The sequence below is a fragment of the Spermophilus citellus genome (assembly GCF_964194105.1).
Source record: "Spermophilus citellus genome assembly, chromosome: 10".
Taxonomy (NCBI): domain Eukaryota; kingdom Metazoa; phylum Chordata; class Mammalia; order Rodentia; family Sciuridae; genus Spermophilus; species Spermophilus citellus.
Genome location: NC_138197.1, coordinates 69,313,536 through 69,334,288, shown reverse-complemented (window position 1 = coordinate 69,334,288; position 20,753 = coordinate 69,313,536). Strand labels below are relative to the sequence as shown.

The following is a 20,753-nucleotide window of genomic DNA, read 5'->3' as shown; positions in this document are numbered from 1 at the left end:
GCTTTTTTAATATAAAAAATGTAAGGACAGGTAGAGATGGGGCACATGCAAGAGAGGGCGGAATCTCTCCTTGTCCTCAGGCCTCTGCCCTCAGCCCACAGAGGGTGACAAGGTCAACAACAGAGCAGGCTATAGAAGGGCTCCAGAAGTAGGGACCTGCAGATTCTCAGCTCTGGGGTTTGCTTTTGAGGCTCCAGCCCACTCCTAAGAGTCAGGGAGCCAAATCCCCCTCATGTCTCTGGTTCCCTGCCCTGAGCCAGCGGGCAGCATGGAGTCCTGAGATTGGGCAGAGCAGCAGAGGTTGGCATGTCTGTAGCACTGACCTTGGGCTGGCAGTCAAACCCCCGTCCCTTCTTCCTGGGTCCACTGGACTGTGCCAGGGCCATGACAGCCAATAAGCACCATCTCTAGGCTGTGGGGGTCCCAGGGCAAGGCCCGGCTCCCTGATCCTGGTGGGGGCTCTCCAGTGCTGGTAGTCTCTGCCTGGCTCACAGGCTCTGGGGGCCCAGTCCCAGCCCCTTCCTCAGGAGGAGGCGAAGCTGGGGTGCTAGGCTCAGAGCAGAGTTCTCCTGAGCCAGGGGGCTCTGAGTCTGAGGTGGAGGTCCACAAAGTTGTGGCTCGAGGCCAGGGGGAGCTTTGAGATGCTGGGGGCCCCCAGGGCCAGGGTGCCATGAGGGGAGGGGGCCCTGGACGAGGGTGGGGCCAGGTCCCACTTAAGACAGAGCCAACTGGGGGCTGTAGGTAGGAGGATGTCCCAGTGTCCACACGGAGAGGCTGCAGGAGCCCAGAGGCACTGACTGTACCTCTGCAAGGCCCCTCTGCTGATGCCCTAGGGCATGGGCCCTCCCCATGGGGTACCAAGACAAGCTGCACAGCCTGGCGAAGTGACTGCAGTCCCTCCCGCATCTGTAGTACCTGCTCAGATAGCTCCATCACCTTCAGGGGCAGGAGAAGGTGAGGTCAGCAACATCGGGTATCAAGTAGTATAGTGCCTGCCCCTTCCCCTCCCTGTCCCCACCTTGTCCCTCACCCACCGCCTGCCGCAGCTTGTCCAGCGTATCCGTATTCCTTGCCTCGCTGGGCCCAAGGGGGACAGTGAGCAGGCCACTTTCTGCGGATAGGATTGGGGTTAATGAGAATCAGCACAGTGTCCAGGTTTTTGTCCCCCTTAGAACACACCTGGTTAGACCTCAAAAATAACTACTTCTGCCTTGCCCAAGGAACTGAATTTTGCCTAAACTGCCAAGGGCAGGAAAACCCTTTCCAACAGACCTGGGTCACATTGCCCTGTACCCTTCTCCCCTCAGGAAGTTGTTCTTTGTGACTGTCCCTTATTCTGTTCTTCAGGAAAATGGACATTCCTGAGACCTCTCTACTTTGTCCACTTCCCAGAGCTGCTTCACCTGGCCTAGAACCACTATCAATCCTGGTTCCCTATCTCTTTATCCTCCCAGTGAACGAGGCATTGAGCTAAGGGTTTAGTTATAGTATCTTATTTAACATGCACACCCATTTTATAAAACAAGAAACTGAAGCCAGAGAAGCCAAGTTCACACTGCTAGAAAACTGACAGAATAGGAATCCAAACCCAGGGCCCAGATTGGTCTTCACAACCAAATTCCCTGCCCAGTGGTGCAGAGGTATGTAATGGCAAGAGGGCTTCTGGGCAGAGTCTGCCCCTGGCCAGTTTCTCTAACAGTGCTGTTCCACAAGGAAAAGGGGCCACCCCACCAACATACTCTGTCCCTGGGCCTAGTACCTGGTCCAGGGGAGGGGCTGCTGCTACATTCCAGGCCAGATTGACCCACGCGGAAAGAGAACTTGTGCTGGTCAGAGCCACAACCATCCTCAATGCCATCTACAACCCTGTAGACCCAACAAATCAACAAACAGTTGACAGGTGACCACTATTGTGTTATAGGGCACAGGATGCTCCAGTGCCTATATACAGAGACTGCAGCAGCATGGAGCTGGACAGGGGACCCTTGAGGTTCCAAGAAAAAGCTAACACACCATCTCTTCCCCTACAAGCTTGCCTTTGAGCAGGGGAGACAATTTGAGCAATATGAAACAAGGGTTCAGACTTAGAGCAGGGTGTGACATACACTAACAAGTGAAGACAGAGGAGGCAAGAAAGTCTTCCCAGATGGGGCAAGCTTGGACCACGCAGGCAGGGAGAAGTGAAGATGCAAGGATGGGCGCTCAGGGTGTGGGTATGCCTGGCTGGGACCTCTCTCTTACCACTCTCACCCTGCCATGGGGCCCAAGGCCTTGCTTACCTGGGGCTAAGGTCTGGGGGTACATTCCATGGCATGGGGGGCAGCCGCAGTCCCTCCAGAGTCCGTGGGTGAGCAGAAGCACTAGCCTCAGCCTTCAAAGCCCTTGCCCTGCTCGGTCGCCCCCTGCCACCTAGACGTGGCCGGGGCGCAGTTCGACGAGGGGATAGCAGTTTGGCAGCTGAGGATGAGGAGGTGCAGCCAGGGGACAGCAGAGGGCTGGAGGGCTCATCTGCTGTGGCCGGTGAGGCTGTGGGGCCCTGTTCCCCATCTGTCTCTTTCTCCTCCAGTGTAGACATGAGGGTGTTGTCACCACTCAAGGAGCTGGTATCTACCTGGGGACAGGAAATAGACATGCATGGCAACTGTTGTGTCCCATTCATCTCTCCTGCAAAGAGATCATCTCCCCTAGAATGGATGAGCCATCTTTATTAAACAGAATACACAGTGTCTTCCACTCTGCAGAGGAAGAGGCCCCATTAGGAGGGGTGACTTGTTTTGCTACTGCCATCATAAAGCTACCAAGCCCTTGAGGCATTAGCTGCCCCTCAAAATTCCACCCAAATGTGAATACACCACCCCTCAAGCTAATAGAACTATCCAAGAGACTACAGTACTCAAAACTGGTTTAGAACTAGTGATATTATCCAGGGAAATTCAAAAGCCCTCAGAACAATCCTGTTTTGCCATGAAAAAGCAGAGAAAGCCACGGTGCTCTCCAGAAGCAGCCTGGAGGATTGTGCCTATCCCCTGCCCAGGTGCCTGACAACCCCTCCATTAGCCAATGAGGCTCATTTGTTACCAGTGCACTTGCCCTCCTTAACCTGACTTTGCTCTGGACAGGGGTGAGCTGTCTCAGATGGGCCAAGCAGGGACACAGGGGTGGCCGGGCTTGATTGCTGACTTCTAAAAGATTATGTGGATGTGAAAGGACAGACTTTCACACTGGGCCATGCCTTCCCCAGCCCCTCCATGCACGTAACCCAGCACCCTCACCTCTGCAGGGCCTCCCCCAGAACCCAGGTTGTAGCTGAGCTCCCCTCGGAGACCACGGCTGAAGCGTGGGGCAAATTCAGGGTACAGTGCAAGACTATCGTGCAGGCCAGCCAGCTGCAGGCACTGCAGGACGCAGTAGGTCAGCCCCTTCACGTCGGCATTGGCCTTTACCACCTGCTCCCGCTGGGGCAGCTCACAGCCAATCAGATCGCCCTTCCCTGGGGAAAGGAAACAGAGGTCAAAGAACCCTTACCCCCAGTCACTGAGGGGAGGTGGGCCAGAGACCACAGAGCCTCCCTCTTCTACAGAGTCAAGCTTTTCCAGCTGGAGTGGCACTGTGAAACCTTCAAGTGAGGTGGAGAGAAGCAGAGGCCTGGTTAGGGTCATGGCCTTACCACTGTTGCCTGCCTCACTGACTCCCCACATAGGCTTCCGGTGAAGTGGAGCCCAGGCCCTCACTTTCAGGATCAAAACCACTGAGCTGAAACCTCAGCATCTTAGCTCTGAGACTGAACAGCCATCAATTTTAGTAGTTCATAGACAGTCCATCAATTAGAATCCCCTGAGAAAGTTAAACCAATTGGACTCCCAGGCCCCATCCCTACCTTTAGCATTGTTATTTCTATAAGAGACCCTATGATCTGATTATTTTTTAAAGCCCCATAGATGATTCTGGTGCAGCTCATCCAGGGGCCAGTGGTTAAAAGCAGCAGTTTAGTACCTAAAGTGGCATGGCCCAAATGTCAGGCAGCTGAGGTCCTTCATCTTCCAGGGCACTGGCTGCCTCTTCTACACAAGAGAAGCTGCATCTGCCTGAGTCAATGAGGTTTTATTGATCTCACCAGAAGGCCTCCATGGGGAGTTTTCCCATCATCAGGTTGAGACTGCCACCTGGCTGATAGCAACTTTAATATGGCATCAATTATGATCTGGGACCCAATCTCAAAAATGTTGGATTGGAGGGGATGGAACGATGTGTGTCTTAGAATCAATGAAATAGAACCAGGTATGGTGGGACACACCTATAGTCCCAACAGTGCAGGAGGCTTAGGCAAGAGAATCACAAGTTTGAAGTCAGCCTCCACAATTTACCAAGACCCTCTCTCAAAATGAAAAATTTGAAGTACTGGGAATGTAGCTCAGTGGTAAAGCCCCCCCAGAGTTCAATCCCCAGTACTGCAAAAATAAAATAAAATAAAATAAAAATAAGAAGAAGGAGGAGGAGGAGGAGGAGGAAAGGAAGGAAGGAAGGAAGGAAGGAAGGAAGGAAGGAAGGAAGGAAGGAAGGGAGGGAGGGAGGGAGGGAGGGAGGGAGGGAGGGAGGGAAGGGAAGAAAGAATGTTCTCAAGGTATCTGCTTTTAGGGACATGAGAATCAAATGAGTTATGTAGATAAAGTATATGACAGAGACAATCTTCCTTCCTTTCCCTTCAGGCAGAGTCCCCTTTAGATTATTCCTGGCATGGATTAGGGTGCAACCTGGGCAGGCAGAACACTCACTACCATGAAAGGCAGCTCAGCCTTCCACCAGATCATTCACACAATTAGAAAGAGTGTCCATATCCTTAAGGACAAAGACAGATAGCTGCTGGCATCATACAGGGAACTTAGAAATGTTTGTGGACTTCTGCTCAAACTTAGGTGAAAAATGCACTTAAGTTCTGGTTCCTTTTGAGAACTATGGATCTCAAAGTGATCCTCTGAAGAATAATATCTCTCTCTCTCTCTCTCTCTCTCTCTCTCTCTCTCTCATTTGTGTCATCTGAAATAGGTTAAACGTGTGTTCTTTGTCCTCATCTATGCAGTGACATGAAGATGACAAACAGGAGGGGCTGGGGCTGTGACTTGGTGGTAGAGCGCTTGCCTGGCATGTGTGAGGCACTGAGTTCGATCCTCAGCACCACATAAAGATAAATAAATGAGTAAATAAAATAAAGGTAATATGTTTTTTAAAAATGACAAACAGGAAAGGACTAAGGGTAGAGTTGCAAAGACTGGAAACTGCCCCAGATTGGCACCTTGGCCAGAGCCTCCAGGCTAAATTCACCCAATCTCCTTCTCTCACAGGACTTCACAATGCTTAGCCTAAGTCAGTTCACAAACAGGTGGGGGCCAGAATCAACACTGGAAAATGTGGGGCCAGTCTCAACTACCAGGAGTGAGCAGAATGCACCCAGATGCTCAGCAGATGTGGAGATGGTAGGGAAGGCAAAGTAGAAAACCCAGGTCATGATTGGGGTCAAACATTCATTGGGGCAACCAGAGCCTCCAAGTCAACAAAGAAATAGTTTATGCAGAAGATTCAGGCTGGGACAGGATAGATCAAAGGTGGTGTAAATCCTGATGCTGGGAATATTCTGGTGGCAAGGCCTGGGCCACAGCCAGGGGCCATTTTCTCAGCTCCATCTGAATACTTAACAATGATTGTGGCTATTCTAAGTCTTGGTGCCTGACACTAGCAAGGAGCAGCTCCAAGAGGTTCCCCATACCAGCTCCCAACCATGCTGTTTTCTTGGCTCCAAGCTGAATGCCATCTGTTTACAATCCTCTCGACAACCTTTCTTTGCATTGTCTAGTCCTCAATAGTCAAAATCTGCCTTTCCATCCTTCTGATCCCTAGTTCTCCATAATTCTTCATAAAATACCAGCCATACTTGAGTGTATAACCCCATTTTTTCTTTTTCTTTTTAGATGGGGTGTTGCTAGAACTTGTGCCTCAGCCTCCCAAGTAGCTGGGACTACAAGTTCATGCCACCACAACCAGTCATAACCTCATTTTCTCAGTCCTGGCATAAATTTCCTATAGGCCTAGAAGTTGGACTCATAAAAGATTATAAAAAGGGGGTGGGGGTGGGACATCAACAGCCTGTCACCTCTCACAAGCTCCAAGATCTCCTAGTGGCATTTCTGCCTCTTATTTCTATTGGAGGTCCCTCTTCCTCAAGGGAACAAGGATGGACTCCCTGTAGCTGCCAGAGCATCTAGTAACATGGCACCACTTTCTGGGTTCCTTTCCATACTTCTAGTCTTCATTGTGGATCACCAGGTAATGATGAACCTCAGTCCCTCCAGGCCTCAGTTGTCCCCATATTAAGTACTCAGCTGCAGTCAGTCATGGTCAGGTCAGCACCTTCTTTCCATTTTGTGTATGAGTCTATCATTTACCCAAGCAGGTCCTAGTGTTCCTCATCCTTTGGGGTCACCACTGAGAGCCTCCCACAACCACAGGGAAATGCTCCTCTTTAATTGCTTTTCCTGGATGCATGCACATGCTTCCCAAAGTGCCTGAATATTTCCCTAAAGTCTAGGGGCACATTTATCCCTCCCGAGATGTTTCTCTTTCTGCTGGTCATGACTTCCCACAGCACCTGGGAATAGCATGTAAACATGAGATTTAGAGTCAAGCAGACTAGGTTCCAACCCATTAGTCAATCCTTTGCTGTTCTGTAAAGTTTGAATTAGATCTGGCACATAAGGAGCTGGAACAGGGCTAGTACTGCTGTCTGCCCCCTGTGCTGAACATTATTATCACAGCCATTCCACAATGGCAATCTCCTCACCCTCATCTAGAAAATTGGTTCCTCATCTTCACCTTTCTTTTGCTAAGAAGAGAAGTCTGCATGCTGCAGGTACCATTCTACCAGAACAAGTTTCTCTAGCCATTTCAAGGCTGACCTGACCCTGGGATCTGGGCCTGCTCTGTGACCTGCCCCAGGGAAGTCACATCCTACCACCTAGGGGACCCACACAAGGACAGCTTTCATTCCTCTTTCAGCCCTGTCTGAATACTCTTCCTAGCACTTCTATCTTTAGCATTTGATTGCCAGACAGTGCTACTCTTCTATCTCCTTATAGATTGGCTCCTTTTATTATTTTTAAAAATTATTATTATGCAGTACTGGGGATTGAACCCAGGGGTGCTCTACCACTGAGCTATAGCCCCAATTCTTTTTATTTTTCATTTTGAGACAGGGTCTTGATAAATTTCCCAGCCTGGCCTCTTATTTGTGATCCTCTGAACTCAACCTCCTCAATAGCTAAAATTACAGATGTGTGCCAGTCCAAGCTTGGTTCCTTTTAAAAAACTGGCTTTCCCAGGCACACCTCCAAGATCATGATCACCTCCTGTGTCTTCATGGTGCAGTCATTGGGTTTTCTCTGACCTTTGCCCAGGACTCTTGACTATTCCTGACTCCATCCTGGCTGTTTCTCCCTTCTGGGGCCTTGTGGCACCCTGTCTAGGTTTCCTGCAGATCAGAGCCATGGTGTCTCCCCTACACTCTCTCACACACACACACACACAGCACACACTGTATCCTCTCTCCCACCCACACAAACCTAGGATGGCGAGCACAGTGCCACCCTTGAGCACCTCCATGGAGCCAGAGCAGACGAAGTAGAGGGCCTGAAGAGCGTCACCCTGGTGGATGAGGTATTCGCCAGGTGTGCAGAAGGCAGGCCGCAGGGCCAGGGACAGTGCCCTCAGGCATCCTCGGCTGGCTGCCTCAAACAGCGGCAGCTGCAAGACCTCCTTATGCAGGTGCATGGCGATGTCTGCACGAAGCTCATCAGGGAGGCTCTGCAGCAGCTGCAGGCAAGCAGGTGAAGAGGTTTGGGGGTGGCAGAAGGGATCCCAGCCAGCCAAGCCCTCTCCATCCTCACAGGCCTTAGGAGCAAGGGGAGGTGACAACAGAGGCTCCACACTGAGGGTGCACTCAGTAAAGGGGGCTAGCCCTGCCACCCTCTCAATTCCTTACAGAATTTTCCCCCTTGCAGTATTGGGGATTGAACCCAGGGACGCTCTACCACTGAGCCACAAACCCAGCTTTCATTTTGAGATGGGGTCTCACTAAATTGTTCAGGCTGACCTCCAACTTGCAATCCTCCTGTTTCAGCCTCACAAGTAGCTGTGATTACAGGCCTGTGTTACCACACCTGGCTTTAGTCCTCTCTGAGCAGCCCCTTTCCTCCTCCAACCTCAGGCTCAGATTTCAGCGAGCACAGAGCCTCCAGTCCTAACTGAGGTCCACAGGAGCTCCAAGCCGTCTTGGCTGCTGTCCCCACAGGAGAGCCGAAGCAGGGAGGCATTCCTCACCCTCCATCCCTACTCCTTAGGCCAAGTGCAAACCCCTTGAGGGAGAAAAGGCTAGAAGGGCTAACCCTGGAAGCCCGCCACACCTCAGTGGTATCGATGCCATTGTTCACAGCCCAGGTAGCCTGGAAGTACTCAAGCATGCGCTGCTTGAGGGGCTTGGGGATCCGATGGATACGGATATAGTCACGCAGGTCACGAGTGCGGCTGTGGTACAGAAAGCGGCGGGCGTACATGCGCTGGATGATGGCAGTCACGTTCCCAAACACCACTGCGTGCATCAGGGCTGGGGAGGGCAGTAAGAGCAGGTCATCTGCAGGCCTGGCCTGACCTGGTTGATACCGTGCTGGACACATCTGTCCTCTGCCCCCTCCCCACTCCACATGCTCTTATGCAAGGCGCATGGGATCTGTGTAGCCCTGTGTCTCTCCCAGCCCTGGCCTTGTATTCCACAGACCACCTAAGGCAGAAGAACCCCTGGCCTGGGGCCCTGGGGGAGGTGAGAGGGGAGGGTTGAGGCCAGCAGTCTGGGAGTGGGCCCAGAGAAACCTGCAGGCCAGGCCTCACCACCAATCAGCATGGTGCAGATGGAGAAGATCTTCTCAGTGTCCGTGTTGGCAGACACATTGCCAAAGCCCACGCTTGTGAGGCTGCTGAGTGCGAAGTAGAGGGAAGTGATGTAGGCACTGCGTAGTGACGGGCCGCCCAGGAGCTCCAGCCCAGTCCCATTAGCCTCGCTGCTGCTGCTGCTGCTGCTGCAGTTGTCATTCTGGCCAGAGCTGTTCTCTCCAACTGGTCTCTTGCCCACCAGGTAGTAGGGGGTCTCCAGTCTTCGGGCCAGCTCCTGCAGCCAGCCTGGGGAGAGGGCAAGGGAAAGGTCTGAGCAGGCAGGACAACTTGACGGCTCTGAGGGTACAGGTGTGCTAGCCCCCTAGGGTTGGGGACATGCAGACACAGACTCACCCTCATGAGTTGCCACTACTTTTTCCCCTTCTCTGCCAGCCCAGCATACCCAACCACCCTCTCAACCCTCAGCATGACAAGCACATAAGGAAAATGTTGCCACCTCCCCAGCTGGCTCCTGTTGGTGCCAAGGTTGGAGCAAGGAGAATCACACCCTCTTTCCTATGTCTGGTACTAATCTCAGGGAATGGGTCTAGCTGGAGGGATAGAGACTGGGGTTCGTGGCATTCAATCACAGCCTGGTCTCTAATGCTGGATAACAGAGGCCATCTCCTTTGCCCTTTCTACCCAGACCCTTCTTCCTGTCTATCTCAGCCCATCTGCTGCAGAAATGCTCCCCCTGGCACCATTCAACCTCATCCCTCACCCAAACCACACAAGCCACCCAACTTCACAAAGGTGCTCTTAAGTACACCCATATGGATATGGTTACAGATACTGCTGAGACTTACACATGCTGCACACACAGTCAAGATGACAAGGACACACATGTGAGCACCTTATAGATGCCCAGACACAGTCACAGCCACTCACACTGAAATGGCCTCTGTATACTCTGAAGAGAGGCAAAGGCACATAGGAGCTTGCACACCGACACACAGGCCTGGGGCACACTTGCACATAGGTGAATACATTCAGAGGCCTCAGCAGGCACCTGTGCACTTGCACAGGCATGTGCACATAAGCAGATGCTTGAATGCACACACAGATATGGGCCCACTTCTTGTCTGGCCTTGGCAGGAGGCAGAGCTGTGTACTGGGTCTCTAAGAAGCCTATGCCTTCAAGAAGTCACTGTGAACCTGGCTGGAGGGTTGTGGGAGCTCTATGGTGCTGGATGGGAGAGAGGGCAGTTTAGCTGATGGGGAATGGAGTGGCAGAGGACAAGTGCAGGGTCACAGACTGCGGCGGGATCCACCTCTCTACACAAGCTCTGCCCTCCCATCTCAACACACAGATCATGTACCACCCTCTTCCTGACACCTATTACATGCAGTCATTGTGGTCCCCACACCCCTCCTGTCATGCATACACCCATTCTCTCAGCACTGAGGGCCAGGAGCTTCTTGAGGACTCTAGTTCAGAAGAACAAGTAACTACTATAGAGTAGGCACTACATCCCAGAGGTGCCAAATGAGGGGGCTCAAACCTAAGTGGGGGGATGTGTGTGCTTGGTTTCAAAGGATAGAGAAGGTTTTGATCTAAGCAAACTTGAGAGGGAGTCATTTCTGATAGAGGGAAAGGCATGGGCCAAACCTGGAGATGGAGACTTTAAGAAAGTACAGTCAAGTAGCTCAGTGTGGCTAGAATGTGTGGTTAACACTGAGGGCATCAAATTCCAGGCTAAGGAGTTTGGTGGGATTCAGTAAGGCCTGGACCAAGATGAGACTTCACTCCTGTTCTCTCAGGTGTGCTGTGGGGATGTGACGGAGGGGTTTTACATGCAGAACCCTTCAGTCACTATTTAGTTGGGTAGTCAGATGTCCAGTGGTAAAGGGGTAGTAGTGGTGGCAGGAAACAACCAGATAGAGATGAGGGTAAAAAGGGACTTTTCATTTTCATGGGACATCAGCAGCCTTAGAGCTAGTGCTAGGAGAGTGCATGAGGGGGTTAGGCCAGCCAAAGTTGTTCCTGGAGGTTGGTGCCTTTCACACTGAGAAATGCTCTGAATTTTCTCCTCAGTATTCAGCACAATCTTTTAAAACAACTGCTCATCTTCACTGGGCTAATGGGAATCTGGGGAAAGAACTCTGTCCACACCACAGGCAGTAGAACAGGGGACCAACACAAGAAAGCCATAAAGAAGAAGCTTCCCACGGGGCTGGGGATGTGGCTCAAGCGGTAGCGCGCTCGCCTGGCATGCGTGCGGCCCGGGTTCGATCCTCAGCACCACATACAAACAAAGATGTTGTGTCCGCCGAAAACTAAAAATAAATATTAAAAAAATTAAAAAAAAAAGAAGAAGCTTCCCAGAAGAAGTGGGAGGTGATAATATAAAGGACTTCAAAATCTTCTAATGTGGACCAGTACAAGTTCTAGACGGAAAGAATCCTCTCTGGAACTCAGACCAAGGGTGAAAGAATTACCAAGACTCAGTCACCCCTGTACTCCCATGCTCATTGTGGTAGGGCCCAGAGCTTCTTTGAGAGCCAGAGATATTCTTGATTTCAGATCATCAGCCCCCATGAGGTGGTTGGAACAGAGGAGCTTTGTGGACTCAAGGCCAAGGTTGTCTGGCCTGCTGTAGGGGATGGGGCCAACCTGGGGATTTGGTGTCTTAGGTCACTTTGTAGGGGCAGAAACAGGGTCAGGGCATCTGCTGACCCCACAGCAGCCTCCACCACAGACTCCCTCTGGGACAGGCACCAAGGAGCTGACACTGCTGGTGTGTCCCAGTTTCCACCTGCTCAGCAACTGGAGTCCTCCGGGGAATAGCCAAGTGGAACCTCTAGGCACACACCAATCTCCTGTGCACTTGGCAAGGAGGAGAGGATTTGCAGAAGCCTCATCATCTCTGGGGAACTGATCAGAGCAGGTTTCTAAGACTGACCTGGACTCCTGATGACCCCACCAAGGAGCAAACTGACATGAGAGGCTACCTGAGCACTGGAAATGCACTAAATGTCAGTTACTGCAAAGTGACAGAGGGCTGGAGGTTGTGGGAGGAAGGTGTGCACTCATTTTGGGAACTGAGAGCATAGAGTTAGAAATGGCTGGAACAGAATGGTTCTGATAAAGGGAAAAGATGGGAGTTGCAATGTTCATGTAGTAGCCTCAGTGGGATGGCCAAGGGAAAACAAGGCGAGTAAGAAGGAAGGAAAGCCTATCTGGAGTCTCTAGAACTTGGAGGGGCTGGGGAAGAAGGGGGCCAGACCAGGGTTATCCTTCCCAAGGCAAGAGAGCATGATTGGCAGGGTTAGCTTCACAGAAGGCAAAGGTTTGGCCCCAGAAGGTCACTGCAACCTTTCACACAACATTTTGGGTGGGAAGGTGGGGGTGGAAGCCCTCCTGGAAGTAGTTAAGACTGAGTGGGTGGTGAGCAAAGGGAGGAGCTGTGGCAGTGAAGGTGAAATGGAGGAGAGCAAAGACACTGGGGACACAGAAAATGTTTTTTTTTTGTTTTTTTTTTTTTAGGCTCAGGGAGAATGTGGACACAGCTGAGAGAGATGTGGGCTGTAGGTGACAACAGTGAGGCAAGGGCCTGGGATCCTTGATGGGTACAAGCTTCATAGAGGGTGACATTAGAGGAAAGGCAAGGGCAGCAGCTCCCTCCCTGGCCTTCCCAGTTGGGCAAGGGCCTTAGGAATGTGACAAAGGTTTGACTACCAGGAAGACACAATGGGTGACTGAAACTCCCCAAGCAGCTTACACAACCAGGCTGTCTATACAATGGCCAGCTGGTGGAGAGTAGCCATACGATGGTGGCTGTCATACACACCCGTATACCCCTCATCTGTCACACACTTGCAAACTTGCACACGTCTCTGACACCGGGCATCACTCCTCAGCATCCACACACCCACCCCAACCTCCAGTACCAATCTCAGGCAGCTCAGATTCACTGCTCTCAATCTCCTGCTGGCCGATGTAGAACCAGATGCAGGCCACCCAGTGGGCGAGCAGGGCGAACACAGCCATGAGCAGGGTCAGTACCACAGCGCTGTACTGGGAGTACCGGTCCAGGCGTGGCAGCAGGCGCAACAGGCGCAGCAGCCTCACGGTCTTCAACAGATGGGCCCCGAAGTACTGAGATGGGGAAGGGTAGTCATCTCAGGCTGGCTGTGCCTGTACCAGCCCAAAGCCCCCCTACCCAGCCCAGCCACACTGACCACATTGACCTTGAAGGCGTGTAGTAGGTCAAAGGGCAGCGCTGCGATGACATCCAGCAGGAACCAGGTGGTGACATAGTGCAGGCAAATAGACTTTGGAGCAAACACCACCTGGCCCGACTTGGACACAAATGTGGTGCGGAAATTCAGCACAATATCTGCAGGGAATCAGGTGGGAGTCAGTATGGGGTGGGCAGTCACTGTTTACCACTGGGCACCTGCTCAGTACTTGACACTATCCTGAGCCCTTCACATATGCCACAGTATGACATAACTGTCACAGTAACTCAAGCAGGCACACATTATTTTGCCTCTTTTATGGAGAGAGAAACAGGCTTGGCTAGGCTATGACTAGCTCAGGGTCCTATACCACATTAGAAGCAGAGACACATTTGGAACCTAGATCTGATTTCAAAGCTCATGAGTCACAAACACAGGGAGGGCAAAGGGGACACTAGTGAGGGACTGGAAGCCATACAGATAGATGATTCCCATCAAAGCCCGAAGGTGTCTGACGGAATGAAGAGGAAGGAGCAGAGTGCACATACCAAGGATGAAGAGGACCTCCACGGCCAGGTCACAGACACTGGGTGGGCCACGAGCGGCACTGGGCTCCCGGGCTGTGCTCACACACACACTGTAGGGCACAGTGACAGCCACATAGAGTGTGGCGAGCAGGATGAAGCCATCCCAGGTGGCTCTCAGTGCCCCGCAGTGCAGCAGGATGAAAGGTGACTTCCGGATGGCAGCAACTTTGTATTCTGGCAAGTTTGGCTTCTCCCCAAATACTCCCTGAGTGAGGCAGGGAAGATCCAGTCAGGGAGGAAAGGATAATGGCACAGGCTGAGTTTGGATAGTGTCTGAGAAAGGCATTTACCTCTCCCTGCACTCTCAAAGCAACCTCTGAGGTGAGCATTAGAATCCCCATTTTATAGATTTAAAAAAAAAAAAGGAGTTTGCCAGGCATGGTGGCACACACTTATAATCCCAATGACTCTGGAGACTGAGGCAGGAGAATTGCAGTTTCAAAGCTAGCCTCAGCAACTTAGTGAGGCCCTAAGCAACTTGGTGAGGCCCTGTCTCAAAAAAAAAAAAAAACAATCAAGGAAGTGGAAAAGTGCCCTTGGGTTCAATCCCAGGTACCAAAAAACAAAAGAAGTTTTGGGAAATCAAATAACTTAACTGAGGTCACACAGCTATTTAGGGGACAAGCAAGGATTGAGCTAAGGCACATCTGACTCTAAAGCCAAGACCTTTGATGGGTCAGACATGAGACAGTCCCTCCCTCAGTCCTAACCCCAGAAATGCAGGTGGGGCCTGGGTGGCTTCCAGGACTCTTTCTCTCTGGTAGGATCAGTTCCCCTCTTCCATGTCCTCTTCCTGTTCCCCATCCCAAACACACACCCTAGTATTTAATCCACCTTATTGAGCTTGTGCTTGCCCTTGGGCTGCTTCTGTAAGTGCCCAGAGAGGTGGTAGAGCACAGCCCTGCTCCGCCGCCGGTTGGCATTAAAGCCTTTGGCTCCTGCCCGGCCATATCGGCGCCGGCCACCACCTGAAAAAGAAGAGGGGCCCATAAAGATGGTGTGGGGTATACCCACATACCCCATCACAGGGTTCTGGGTGTGGGACACCAGTTGCTGGCCCATGGACTGATCTGGCTTATTGACCATTTTGTCTGTTTAGAGTTGGGGGCTTAGGCATTCCTTATTTCCTGAAGCCACTTGCCAACCATAGCAATGGGCAGATTGGCATTATAGACACCACTTCTAGGAGAAGGTTTCCAGGAGAAAACAGGAGAAGGTTTACAGGGAAAGGCCTGGGAGAGGGAGTTTGGTCACAGAGAAGGAAGGCAGAGTTAGTAGAAAGCCATCATCAGAGGTGTGGGAGCTCAGAGAAGGAGCCCAGGGTTCAGATGCAGGGGTCAGAAGGTGATATTGATGATATTGGAGAAGCAGACCCAGGGGTGGGGTAGAGAATTGGAATGGAGTGTGCCCCCTATATCCCAAGAGTCCTTGGAGCAGCATCTGATGACAATTCTGTGACCTGCCCAAAGGCCTGCCCCAGCCGTTGGAGGGACACAAGAAGGGAGCAAGTGCTATCTTCTCTCTGGAGATAGCCCTTGAATACATATTTGCTTTCCTAAATAAACCTCTGTCTATGTCTCTGGGGGGAAAAGGTGGGGGAAAGACTCCAAGAATTTAAAAGAGGGCTGGGGCTCCCCTGACAGGTATGCTGTGGGGAAAAGGAAAAGTCTGTGGTCAACCTCACTAACTAGTGGGAAAGGAGTGCTTCATAAGCATGAGTGGAATTTGCTTTCAACTTCTTAATAAAGTTAACTTGAAAACTCCAACTTTGTCTCAACAGGCCTATTTGGAAATAAGATTCCCATCCCTGGGCATGCACAGATGAGAGCAGCACAGCCCTCTCAGCCAGCCAGAGTAGGACCCTGTGAGTACAAGAGGGAGGGGGATCCATAAGCCCAGATTGGATGCTAAGGCCCTGCCCAAGCCTGAGATACCCAACAAACAGCCACATCAATTAAAGCAATACCCCAACAGGCACCCACCTGTCTCCTTCCAGCTGTCAGGGCCCCCTCGGTTCTTGGTGTCACTGATGTCCTTGTGAGAGACCAGGAAGAGGGCCACCTCCCCTTTCTCATTCTTTATGGGTATCACATCCAGAAGACACCAGAAAGGAAGCCCTGGGCATAAAAACAGACTCATCCTACCTCCCATTCTCAGCCCTGCCTAAGACGACAGAGGACCTGTCCACTGACATGCTGGGCAAAACATAAGAAGAAGCAGGGCTTCCTGAGGGAGGAGAAACAGTGCTGCTTCACTCAGGACAAGGGGAGCAAGGGAGAGCAGACATGGCTGTCAGACATGTGTCCTGCTGAGATGGGATGTTTTCCTGTTGGATGTGGGAAACCCAAGACTGGAACTGAGCAGAGGCTGAAGCTAGGGTGAGGATGGTGGAGAGGAGGTGGGGTGGAGAAAGAGGGGATGGAAATGTGCATGGTGCATGGGAAGATGGGAAGGCAAAGGAGGAGGGACAGCGGATGGACCAGGTGTCTGGCTGGCTGAGGCCGTAAAGGTAAGACAAGATGGCTCCTCACCGCTTTTCCGGTATAGGATCAGCTCAGCCTTGAATTCCTTGTGCTCATCCAGGGCCTTTCGAATCTGTTGGCGGACGAGCTCACTGGTATCTGGTCCATAGAGGAAAGAGCAGGCACAGCCCCGCTGCATGACCTCAGCCCGGGAGAAGCCCGTAAGGTCACAGAAGCCATCAGAGCAGTAGACAACAGGGAAGAGCCCTGCCACCTGGGCATTGCCCAGCACGAAGTTACTATCTGCAAGAGAGCACCTCTTAGAGGAGTGAAGAGGCAAAAAGTCTACAACTGGTTTTACAAATCCCAGGAAACCTGTAGTGTGTACTGGGCAAGAGCTGTTTGTGAATGGCACTCAGTGTGTCACCTGTATGTCAGTGCCCTGCAAGGGTCCCTTCTTAGTCAATGTATTTGAATGCATTTGAGAAGCATGTAAGAACACAGTTTGGTGAGTATAGCCCTTTGTGGGCATTGTGCCCTCTGGAGTGTATCCTGAGCAGTTTGGGGTAAAGAGTGGGGTTGGTGATGTCCAAAGGATTACACCACCTGCCCTAGACTGGCTTCAGCAACTCCTCTATTTCTTCCAGGCTCACCCACAAGCCAGATAACTAGATTGGCTGTGGCTCCTTCCACTGGGACCCACCTGGACTGGGAAGCAACCCAGCCCAGTGTCCATCTGCCCTCAGTGTTTGAGCCCCACCTGTCTAATCTGTTCAAGAAATAGTGAATATGATTATGAATGGGGGTGTAAGAACGGTGGCTGAAAACTAGAGCCAGGCATGTACCGGGGAGCAGGGGTGCTGAATCAGCAGGCCCGCAAAAGCCAAGCATAATGGAAAAGCTGATGGAGGAATCCGGAGTGGGGAGAGCTCAGAGATTGGCTCTCACCCCCCTATTAAGAATGAGAGACTATGGAGAACTATGCAGAGAGCTGGAAAGCTCCACTAAATGTGAATGTGCAGAAGGGATCTGACTTTCATGACTTTCCCTGTGCTCAGAACCCCAGGAACACAGGATTCAGAAGCTCAGGTTGCCTTCTCCAAATTTCCTCAATCCTGGTGGGAGTCCCCAAGTCCATCTTCTTTGGGGCTGATTTAGCTCCTTGAGGCAGGTGCATTTAAGCTGTAAGATGGGCTTGGACACATGGTACTCCCCGGAGTACCCTCTACTCTATCTCTGTTTGCAAAGCGCTCTCTCTCTCTCTCTCTCTCTCTCTCTCTCTCTCTCTGTGTGTGTGTGTGTGTGTGTGTGTGTGCGCGCGCCCTCTTGTCTGTCGGTGAGCACTGCTCACCCCAACCCCCATTCGGTTGGGGTGAGGGTAGTCCTTGTAACAGCGCTAGATCAGGAGGTGGGTCTGATTGATTAGGTCCGGATTCATGCTCCCGGGAAAAGAATGCATCCCGGGCTCCACATCAAGGGACATCTTCTACCCAGTGTTGCCTCGCCAGGAGCTGCACTGACCTGAACCCTTCAGGGAAACGGTGCCTTGAAGAATACAATGGTCCCCGCTTCAGAGGGACGAGGAAGGGAGAGAAGGTGAGAACTTGTGGGCGCCAAGCTGACAAGTGGGGCTTAGGGCTGGCTGCAGTCCTGGATGGGGATCGTTTGTCCGGGAGCTAGGGGTTAGGGTTTGACTCACGCGTGCCGTCGAAGCGTGTGGCGATGGTGTCCAGAAAGGTGTTCTGCGGCGCCAGTAGCCCCCGCATGGCCGGCATCTTAGGCGGCCTCGGCCGCCCGCCCCATCCCTCCGGGGCGCGGGGACTCAGCGCCCGGGGAGGGCGCCCGCCCCCCTCCGGGCCCTGCGCCCCCTAGAGCAGCCGTCGGGGGGCAATGCCCAACAGGGTCTCGCAGGCCCCGCCAGCCGCCAGCGCGCGAGGGGGCGTCCGCGCCGTCGGGGCCCTGAGCATGACACGCGGCCCCTAGCGCCCTCGCCGCCCACGAATCCCGGGCTCCAAGCTCCGAAGCTGCGGCCCTCTCGGCACCTCTCGCCCGCTGGGCTCCCGTCTCTGCTGCGGGCGGCTCCGCTTGGCGCCACCGCCGGATCCCCGCAGCTCTCTCCGTCTGTCGGGGAGAAGCGGCAGCCTCCCTCCCAACCTCCCGCGCCGCCGCCTGCACCGGGGTAACCATGGAGACGGGGCACACCCAGTCAGGGCCGCCTCCTTAAAGGGACAGGCCTCCTGCCGAGTTGTCCCCCTCCCCTCGAGACCTCGGCGAGGGCAGGGGGAGGTTGCCGCCCCACTGTCCCTGACGCTCAGACCGCCCTGGCCGCTCCGCCCGCCCCTCGGAGAACGGCAGCCTGGTCTGCTCAGGCTGACTCAGCCTCAGCAGGGGCGAGGCGTCTTCTCTATAGACTGGGAGTTCTCTGAGAGCCTCCTAGCAGCCTCTCCTTCCCTGGAGGGACTGGAGGAGGGCTCGGGTGTGTGTGTGGGGGGGGGGGCGGAGGGATGTATGTGATAGAAGATGCATTTCCAGAGAAGAGTGTCATAGGAAAGGGGACTAGCGACCAGGAGGCGGTGAAGACTGGGTGGTTGGTGGAGGTTTAGGCCCCAGAGGAACTCAAACTGCGCAGGGGAGGGGCTTCTGAACACAGCTTTGGGGCGTGCAAGCCTTTCTTAGCCTTAGCTTGACTCTGGAAAATGGAGCTGCTCCTAGGAGATGCAACTGCAGGCAGCATTCTTGAGAAAACTGGAGGGTGGGTAACCCTAGGAGTGTGATTCGGATGGCTTTCGTTTGACTCCAGAGTGGAGAAGGAGTGCAGTGGAGAAAGGAACCTAGACCCTTGTCTCGCTCTATGCTTCTGTCTAGCCTGTCACCTTTTCTGCTCTTAGGTCGCGCTACAGGGTCGGAGACCGCTAGAGATCAGACGCTGGGGAAAACTTCCTAATCTTAGGCATGCAGGTCTTGCAGTTCGGGAGTGAGGAAGATCGGGCCCACTCGTGTCAGTCCCAGGGAGCTCGGCTCTGCGCTGGACCCTGCGCTACAGGGAGGAGGTGCGGAGCAGGGACCGGGCGGGACGCACTGCTGTCTCCAGTCCGTCTCCCGCGCCGCGGCGGTCCCCGTTGCCTTGCTGCCAGCGCCGCTCCTCCTCCTTCCCACGATTTGCCAGCGAACGCGGCTGCCGCCCGCGCCCAGAAAAGCCGCCGCGGCCAAAACAGCAATTTGTTCCCGGACGAGTAAAGCAGGAGGCTCAGTACCCCCACCCCTCGAGGAGACACACCCACAGCCTCCAGCGTTGGAAAGAAAGAAGTGTCCCCCGCTCCACCTACCCTCATCAGCGAGGAAAGCCAAAGCCGAAGACACCTGTATTAAAATGAACGGGTGCTTTGGGAAGAGAGCAGCGCTCCCCTCCCTTCGTTCTCCAACCTTGGAATCTAGAGTCGCAGATCATGTCCCATCGCCTGGGCAGGTCTGGAGCTGCAAAACAACCCCTACCCGCAGCCCTCACCTCTTCCCCTCCAGGAGATAGTCCAGCATTCTGCTAAACTGAAGGGGGTTTTTGCTGTTAGCTCACTTAGAGAACTGGTGAGGCTAAGGTTGAAAGCACCCGCTGGATGGGGAACCAAGCTACATTGGTTTGAATCCTGTTCTGCCACTTGCTATTTGGGTGTTTTTTTTAGGCAAATTATTGATCTTTCAGTGACTTGATTTTCTCATCTGTAAAATGGGGATGCTAATAACTACTTCAGAGAGTTGTTATGCAGATTGAGTGAAAACATATAAATGACCTATAAGAATGTGACTTTCATCATGCAAATATTACCTGATTATGAGTCTCTCAGGACACCTGTGAAATAGCCAGGATAGCCATTTCAGATACAAGTAACACAGGCAGAGAGATTGGAGAAGGAGAGAAATGCTCAAGGTAACAAAGTTGGTAAGTGGCAGAGCCTGGGTTCCATCCTTGACAATCTCCCAACTCCAAATCCAGATTCTGCTTCCCTCAAACACAGCTGTATACCATTATTAGGGCCCAGAAAGAATGGTTGAGGCTGTCTGGGTACTCAATGCACTGGTCATCTGGGATTGTGTATCAGGTCCTGGAGTGGCCTGTAAGGCCAAAAAATGTTCAGATTTTCAGGGTTCCACATCAATACTCTGGGCTAGTTTGGGGAATTAAGCCAAGCCAGACACTGGGTGAATGTGGGGGAGTAGATGGATGGATGCAGTGCCCTTAAGAATTACAGTTTACATTTATTGAGCATTAACTTTGTACCAGGCACTGTGCTAAATGTTTTATTTGGATTGTCCCATTAATCCTCACAGTAACTCTATAAGGTAGATACTATTTTAATAACTACCAATTTACATATGAAAACACTGAGGCAGAGATGCACTGTCCCTACTCACAGCTCCAGGCATAATGCTGGTTCCCACTTCCAGAAGATACACTGATACTTATGGTTATGATCACTTATCCCAAAGCGAGACAGCAGTTTAGGCCTTTAAACTCTTTCCCTATAGTCCCTCAACGAATGTGAACATGTGGAGG

At 52.5% G+C, this 20,753-nt stretch overlaps 1 protein-coding gene across 1 annotated transcript; it reads right to left on the bottom strand.

Moving 5' to 3' along the window:
- Nucleotides 1-27: 27 nt before the first annotated feature.
- Nucleotides 28-18,118, bottom strand: KCNH3 (potassium voltage-gated channel subfamily H member 3). Its single transcript, XM_081311975.1, has 15 exons — nucleotides 17,904-18,118; nucleotides 16,274-16,507; nucleotides 15,725-15,859; nucleotides 14,577-14,710; nucleotides 13,704-13,947; nucleotides 13,156-13,313; nucleotides 12,865-13,072; nucleotides 8,932-9,219; nucleotides 8,451-8,650; nucleotides 7,611-7,860; nucleotides 3,273-3,490; nucleotides 2,280-2,611; nucleotides 1,760-1,866; nucleotides 1,035-1,111; nucleotides 28-936 (listed from the first exon to the last, which is right to left on the bottom strand). Exons 1-15 carry the CDS (start codon nucleotides 17,977-17,979, stop codon nucleotides 337-339), a joined length of 3,261 nt encoding a protein of 1,086 aa, XP_081168101.1. The 5' UTR covers nucleotides 17,980-18,118; the 3' UTR covers nucleotides 28-336.
- Nucleotides 18,119-20,753: the final 2,635 nt, after the last annotated feature.

Excerpts from the sequence above, each read along its gene's own strand:
- KCNH3 (XM_081311975.1), bottom strand. The coding sequence starts at position 17,979 with ATGCCGGCCATGCGGGGGCTACTGGCGCCGCAGAACACCTTTCTGGAC. Across the intron at positions 16,508-17,903 it reads CACACGCTTCGACGGCACGC|ATAGTAACTTCGTGCTGGGC; the intron begins GTGAGTCAAACC and ends GCTCTCTTGCAG. Across the intron at positions 2,612-3,272 it reads CTGGGGGAGGCCCTGCAGAG|GTAGATACCAGCTCCTTGAG; the intron begins GTGAGGGTGCTG and ends TCCTGTCCCCAG.